Source organism: Capsella rubella, unplaced genomic scaffold (genome assembly GCF_000375325.1).
Source record: "Capsella rubella cultivar Monte Gargano unplaced genomic scaffold, Caprub1_0 scaffold_108, whole genome shotgun sequence".
Taxonomy (NCBI): Eukaryota; Viridiplantae; Streptophyta; class Magnoliopsida; order Brassicales; family Brassicaceae; genus Capsella; species Capsella rubella.
This window is the reverse complement of record NW_006238820.1, coordinates 1-7315: the sequence shown is the minus strand read 5'-3', so window position 1 is coordinate 7315 and position 7315 is coordinate 1. Positions and strand designations below refer to the sequence as shown.

Below are 7315 nucleotides of genomic sequence, written 5' to 3'. Positions count from 1 at the left end.
CTCAACGATATCCTTCGAGAACGTGCGCTGTCATCGGGTCAGTTCTACCACCTACACTCCATTCTTGAACGTATCAAGGTCTCGTGGCTTCAAGAAGGGGATCTTGATTCGTTTGATGGGCCTCTCGTTGCGAGCCGGATGCGTAGCGAAGAACTGGAGGGATATCGCGCTCGCATTGCTCGGTTGTGCGACTATATTGTCGCGTTCAATAGCGCAGCCGAAGTCGTTCATCAGAGGGTTCGGGCGGAAGGTGTTGAGAGTTTTCTTCTGCTGATGGTTTCCGAGGGGGTGCCGATCAAAAGAAAGATCCTCAAGCTGGCGAGGCAGGCAAGTTCCTTGTCGGCCGAAGAGGAGGCGAAGTATCCTCTTCCGCAGTTGCACGACGGCGACACCGACCTGTTTCCCAAATTTATCGATTTGGGGGGCTAAGTGGGTCGCTTTGGCTAGTGGCCATTATGAGTTTCTTTTTTCTTTTTGTCCAAGAGTGTATTTTGCTTGTAACAAACTTTCATCAAATAAAACGGGATCGTTAACGACAATCGCGCGTTTATTTATTATTATTATTTTTTGTTTGCTAGCTGCACCATGTATCATGGTTGCCTACGTACCTCTTTCGAGGATCAAGCCAATCGTAGTTCACATCATAGTACATCAAATGAAAGACTCGGATTCCCGAGTGAGGCATCCATCCGCCTTTGTGGTCGGATTCCCGACCTAATAGTAGAACCTTTTGAGGTGGGCCGCGTTCCAGAAGTGTTGCACTCGCTGCCCTTCCATGGTCGATAGTTCATAGACGCCTGGGTGAACTCGCCGTGCGACGATATAGGGGCCCTCCCATCTTGCTCCGAGCTTGCCGGCGTTGAGCTCTTTGGTGTTTTCGAAAACTTCTCGCAGAACCTGGTCGCCCTCATTAAAACGGCGTTCCCGGACGGTCTTGTTATAATACTTTGCTGCCGAGTTCTGGTAGTTTTGTATACGGATCATCGCTTGATCTCGTAATTCCTCACTCCAATCGAGGTGATCGTGGAGCCGAGTTTCGTTTAACTCCGGGTCCGCGATCATCATTGTTCGCCGGAGCGTCGGTATTCCGACCTCCGAAGGCGCCATGGCTTCAACACCGTAAGCCAAGGCGAACGGCGAGAATCCGGTTGCGCGTCGAGGAGTTGTGCGATGCGACCATAATACTCCGTCGAGCTCGTCGGCCCAAAGTCCCTTTTTCCGACCTAACCTTTTCTTGATGCCGTCGAGGATAGTTTTGTTGGTAGCCTCGGCCTGGCCGTTTCCTTGAGGGTATCGCGGGGTTGACGTACTGAGTTTGATGTGCCATTTTCTGAAGAACCGCTTGGTTAGGTAAGAAGTGAATTGGGATCCGTTATTCATGACGATCTCATAGGGAATACCGTGTCGGCAGATAATGTGCTTCCAGATGAATCCGGTTACGTCGCCCGACTTAACCTGATTGAACGATTCCGCCTCCACCCATTTGGTGAAATAGTCGGTGAGCACCAGCAAAAATCTTTTAGTGCGGCAAGGAGGAAACGGTCCGACGATGTCCATGGCCCATCGCATGAAAGGGTAGGGTGATGTCACGGGAGAGAGCGCTTCGGGAGGTACGTGTTTTAAGGTGGCGTGCCTTTGACAATCTTCGCACTTTTGGGCGAATGCCTCGCAGTCGGCGAGCTTAGTTGGCCAAAAATGGCCGTCTTTCTTTATTTTTAGGGCCAAAGCGCGTCCTCCTGAATGGTTCCCGCCGTCTCCTTTGTGGACCTCGCCCATAATTCTTTCGCTTTCGTCTCGATTGACGCAAGTGAGGAAGGTTCCATTGGAACTTCTCCGGAGAAGTTCTCCATCGGCCAGAATGTAATTGGCGCATCGGACTTTTAACCGTCGAGCTTGCCACCGGTCTTCAGGGACCTGACCGCTTTGTATGTAGAGTTTGATCTCTTCCCGCCAATCGACCGGGGGGGCTTCCTCGTCGTGAGGCTCGTTCCCAACTGGGTCGATCTCCATCGGGATCAGGTCGTTCATGATGAGGTTGATCTCATGAGGTTGAGCGATGCTCGGTAGATCGATACTTTCGATGGGGATAGATCGGCGGAGGTCCGGATTTGCATTCGAAGCTAAGGCGACGAGGGCGTCGGCCGAAGTGTTGTCGCAACGTGGAATTTTTGTGAGGGAAAAGCTATCAAATTCGGCCGAGGCGGATCGGACTAACGCCAGATAAGAACTCATCCGCTCGTTCTTGGTGTCGAATTCTCCGCTGAATTGGCTTACGACCAGTTGTGAATCGCAAAATAACTGAATATGTTTTATTCCGATGCCCCTAGCAAGTCGTATTCCCGCGAGCACAGCTTCGTACTCGGCCTCGTTATTGGATGCTTTGAAACCGAGTTTCAACGACTGTTCCAGAAACTCGCCTGTTGGTGATCGCAAGAGGATTCCTACTCCGGATCCTTGGTTGCAAGAAGATCCGTCGACATAGAGGGTCCAGCTTTCGATTTTTGGTGCGTCCTCCACGAGTTCTGGGGCAAGCTCGACAATAAAGTCCGCTAAAACCTGCGATTTCAGACTGGGGCGAGAGCGGTATTCAATATCGTATTCGCTTAGTTCGATGGCCCATTTAGCCATTCTTCCTGATTGCATGGGGCTGTGCAGCACTGTCCAAAGTGGTTGATCGGTATAGATGACGATCGCGTGTGATTGGAAATATGGACGCAACTTCCGGGCGGCGACGACGACGGCCAAAGCGAACTTCTCTAATGTTGGGTAGCGTGTTTCGGCATCGTTCAAGGATTTGCTGACGTAGAGAACAGGCCTCTGATCACCGCGATCGTCTCGGACTAAGACGCCGCTTACTGCCGTGCTAGAGACCGAAACGTAGAGGTATAAGACCTCGCCGTTCTCGGGTTTTACTAGGATGGGGTGGCTGGTTAAATACGTCTTCAACTCTTGAAAAGCCGCTTCACATCGCTCGTCCCAATGAAAATCTCGATTTCCTCGGAGTAGCTGATAGAAGGGAAGGCACATGTCGGTCGACCTTGCGATGAAGCGATTGAGAGCTGCAATCCGACCTGTCAAACGTTGCACCTCGCGCTTGTTAGTTGGGGAAGGGAGTTCCAAAACCGCCGTTATCTGCTTTGGGTTGGCCTCGATTCCGCGTTCGGTAACGATGTACCCCAGAAACTCCCCGGATGTCACTCCAAATGTGCACTTAGTTGGGTTTAGCTTCATCCGGTATTTGTCGAGAAGATCGAAGCATTCCGTGAGGTGATGGACGTGGTCTTTTACCGTTAACGACTTCACCAACATGTCGTCAATATACACTTCCATTGTCCGTCCTAGGAGATCGGCGAACATTCGGTTTACGAGGCGTTGATAGGTTGCTCCCGCATTTTTTAAACCGAAAGGCATGACTTTGTAGCAATATGTTCCCCTATCCGTAATGAAGGATGTTTTCTCGCGGTCGGCAGCGTGCATCATAATCTGGTTATAACCTGAGAAGGCGTCCATAAATGATAACAATTGATTCCCCGAAGTTGCTTCTACCAGGCGATCTATGTGTGGGAGCGGGAAAGAGTCTTTGGGACAGGCTTTGTTCAGATCGGTAAAATCTACGCACATTCTCCATTTGCCGTTTTTCTTTTTGACGACAACTGGGTTCGCCAGCCACTCCGGGTATTGTACCTCCATGATAAGGTCCGCCTTTAACAGTCGTTGTACCTCGTCTTGAACTGCCTGGGCTCGTTCGTTGCCCAGTCTGCGCCTTTTCTGGCAAACTGGTTTGAAAGTGGGGTCCACGTTGAGCTTGTGACAAGCTACTTCAGGATCTACTCCGATCATATCCTTATTTGACCATGCGAATGTGGACGATCTCGTCTTCAGGAAAGTTACCAGCTCCTGCTTGATCGGGTCGTCTAGCATGGCTCCAACGCCCACAGTTCGGGAGGGATCGGATTCATCGATATTGACCTGGATAACCTGGCAACTCGGAGATTGGAGGGATGCGCGCGCTGGTTTTTGGAGAACGTCGCTGCATTCTCCGCTCTGTAATTGCTATGCGAGGTCGTCCCTTCTCTGCTTCTTTTCGATAATGCAGCAGTTCCGTGACATTTTCTGGTCGCCATACAAGATGTAGATTCCGGTTGCCGTAGGAAACTTCACGCACAAATGATAAATAGAAGGAATGGCTCTCATGGCATAAATCCAACGGGAGCCGAGTATCGCATTATAGATTAGTGGGGCGTCAACAACCGTGAACTTGAGCTTTTTTGCCACTCCTCCGACCTTCACTTCGATTTTGATATCCCCCATCGCGAGACGGGTCGTACCATCGTAACCGGTTAGCGTTCGAGCTTTCGGTTTTATTTCGGATTCTGAGATCCCCATCTTGGCTAGCGTGCCTAAGAATAGCACGTTGACGGTACTGCCGGTATCGACTAAAACGCGTTCCACATCGTAATTACCCATGGTTACTTCCACGACTATGGAGTCATTATGGGGGTGTTGTATTCCCTTGGCATCGTCGGAAGAGAATGTGATAAGTTCGCCAGCCGGCACTTCGTCCTCCGGTGCGACATGCAAGCTGCACACCTGTCTAGCTCTTTTTTTGAGGGCCCGGACCGAGTCGTTGCAGTCCTCAGGCGTTCCCAGTATCATGGTTATCCGTCCGCGAGCCGGTGAGCCCGCATCCTGCGGTCGTTGCCCTCTCTGCCTTTTCGGTGGTCCCGGCAGTTCTCCCTCTTCATCGTTATGCCGTTCGGGACTTCGCCGATCGGGGCCGTCCTCTCGGTATTGTCTTGTCCCCTGGCCTCGGCCTCGACCACGCCCGCGCCTTCCGTCAGGTCGTTGTCCTCGGTATTCTTTGGGTTGGAATACCGCTTCTATTTCGCCGGACTTATATTTGTCGAGGAGGTAATTAGAAAGATGCTTGCACTCTTCGGTTGAATGTCCGGCGAACTTATGGAAAGTGCAGTACGCTTCTTTGGACGACGTTTTTTGGTTACTGGCTTCTTCTGAGATTGCGCTAATTGCGTCGCGCGAGGCGTCCTTTCCCTCATTGTGCTTACGTGGTTCCCGGTAGTCTTCACGTTTTCGGTCCCGGGGTGCAGGACGGTTTGCTCCAGACTTCGCCGCTAGTTTGGCATCTTCTTCTTCAAAAAGTGCGTATCTTGACGCGCGATGTAGTGCGTCGTCGAGATCTTTCGGCTCACAGATGGCCAAGTCCTTTCGTAGGGACGATCCTGGAATGAGCCCCTTACGAAATGCGGCCAAAGCGGCATCCTCTGGAACTGATACTTTGGCCAGCAAATTTTTGAATCGCACCAAGTACTGCTGCAGAGTTTCGCCGGCTTCCTGAGTTGTGTCCCAGAGATCGATGCTAGATGCTCCGGGTTGTATGAAATGCCGGTAATGTCGGAGGAACGAGGTCGATAGCTGGGCGAAATTATCGATCGAATTCGGGCTAAGCCGAGAAAACCAGGTAAGAGCATTGCCCGTCAGACTTTCAACGAACAGCTGGCAATGCCCTGTATCCTTCTCATCGTCGGAGAAGTGTGCTTTTGTGACTACGGCCATGAACGCCGTCATAAAGGTACGTGGATCCTTGTCCCCGTCGTTCGTCGGCAGTCTGAACTTGATATGCGGAATTCGGGCTTGAGTGATACGGCTCGTGAAGGGAGTTCGCTGTGTCTCTTCGAACATACGGTCAATTTCAGGGGCTGAGCTGGAGACTCGATAGACCTGAGAGTTTATGTCGGCTATCCTTGCGTACAGATCTTCCAGATCCTAGTTACGCCCGGAACTGGGCGCATCCGCAGGTTGGCTGGACGCTGTTACCAATGCTCGGGGTCGAGTCCCGGTTGGCGAAGGTCTTACGTACGAGCGGCCAACTTGAACTGGGGGACGTACCGTGCATCCTCCGACCCGACCGGGGGTGGGGACGTCGAGACTTACATCTTGAGCGTTAGATTCCGGCGTACGATTGCGAATGATTGTATCCATCCGGTGGTCGGCTGCAGCGATTCGGTCGTAGATATCTTTCGTCATGCTTCCGAACACTATGCGCAGGTCGTCCATGGATACGGTTTGCTGAACAGGTGGGCATGCTGGAGCGACCTGAGCGAGTGGCTCGTCCGTGGGCCGACCTTCGGACTTTCGAGGGGCAATCGTGTCACCTTCCACTTCGCCAGTTTGAGGACGCTCGGTGGTTTCGGTTGGCACCGGGAGATCCATTTGACGGACTTCTTCTTCGAGCCTCTCATTGAAGGTCGAGCCGTTAGTACGGGGCTACTCGTCGGGCTCCTCGTTTGGACGTGAGTCAACAGGGCTGAGCTGCTGAGACATCTCAAGGTGGATTGCTTCGTTAAACGAGTTGAGAGAAGTGTTACTTTTGAAAATGCCTTCTAGAAAGGAAAAAATTCCCCCCCTCCTTCTAGCGCCAATTGTTGAACCAAGGGTTCACACAATGAATTTATTATGGAAAGGAGAATAAATTCACTTTGAACAATCTCTCAAGAACTCGATAAAACGGATTTAGAAGGATTGATTCGACCTAGAAATGAACGATTTAGGGTTTGCTCAAGAACAAGTGAAGAACTAGGGTTTTTGTTATTAAATGATCGATGCCCTAGAATAGAGACATCTTCTCTATTTATACAAGGGATTTAGGGTTACAATAAATGCTCCTTTTCCTTAGATTTTCAGAAGATATTGTCATAAATATTCAATTAGGGTTTTCAAAACCCTAATGATCCGAGGTCGTCCATTCCATTTTAGTAATGAAGCACCCTTTGCATTAATTAGACAATAAACCGGGATTCCCCGATTTATTGGTTTAACTCGATTCCGTCTTGGTTTAGGCCGCTATGTCGTTGGTGCTAATTCCTACACCAACAATATTCTAAACCCAAAAAACAGTAGACAAGCCATTTAATTCTTGAAAGCAATGGTTATGGGTTCTTTGCCCATTTCGGCCCAAATTTCAGCAAGTCTTTCTACACTCTTCTAAACACTATTCATGCATCTCTAGAACTTGTAATCAATCAAATTTTATGTACTTTAACCTATTCTAACCCCAAAGAACACTAAACAAGCCATTTAGTGGTTCAACGCAATGTTTCCGAGTTCTTAGCCTATTTGGGACCAAATTTCAACAAGTCTTTCTCCAAACTTCTAAACACTCTTCATGATTCTCTAGCACTTGTAATCAATCAAGATTATTGTATTCCAACATATTCTAACCCCAAAAAACAGTAGACAAGCCATTTAATGCTTGAAAGCAATGGTTGTGGGTTCTTAACCCATTTCGGCCCAAATT

The 7315-nt window shown here is 49.9% G+C and overlaps 1 protein-coding gene across 1 annotated transcript; it reads right to left on the bottom strand.

Annotated features, from left to right (window-relative positions):
* Positions 1 to 714: 714 nt before the first annotated feature.
* Positions 715 to 6231, bottom strand: LOC111831223. Its single transcript, XM_023785173.1, is given in 4 exon segments — positions 715 to 3847; positions 3970 to 4094; positions 4096 to 5739; positions 5908 to 6231. Coding segments are annotated over 4 exon segments (5226 nt in total).
* Positions 6232 to 7315: the final 1084 nt, after the last annotated feature.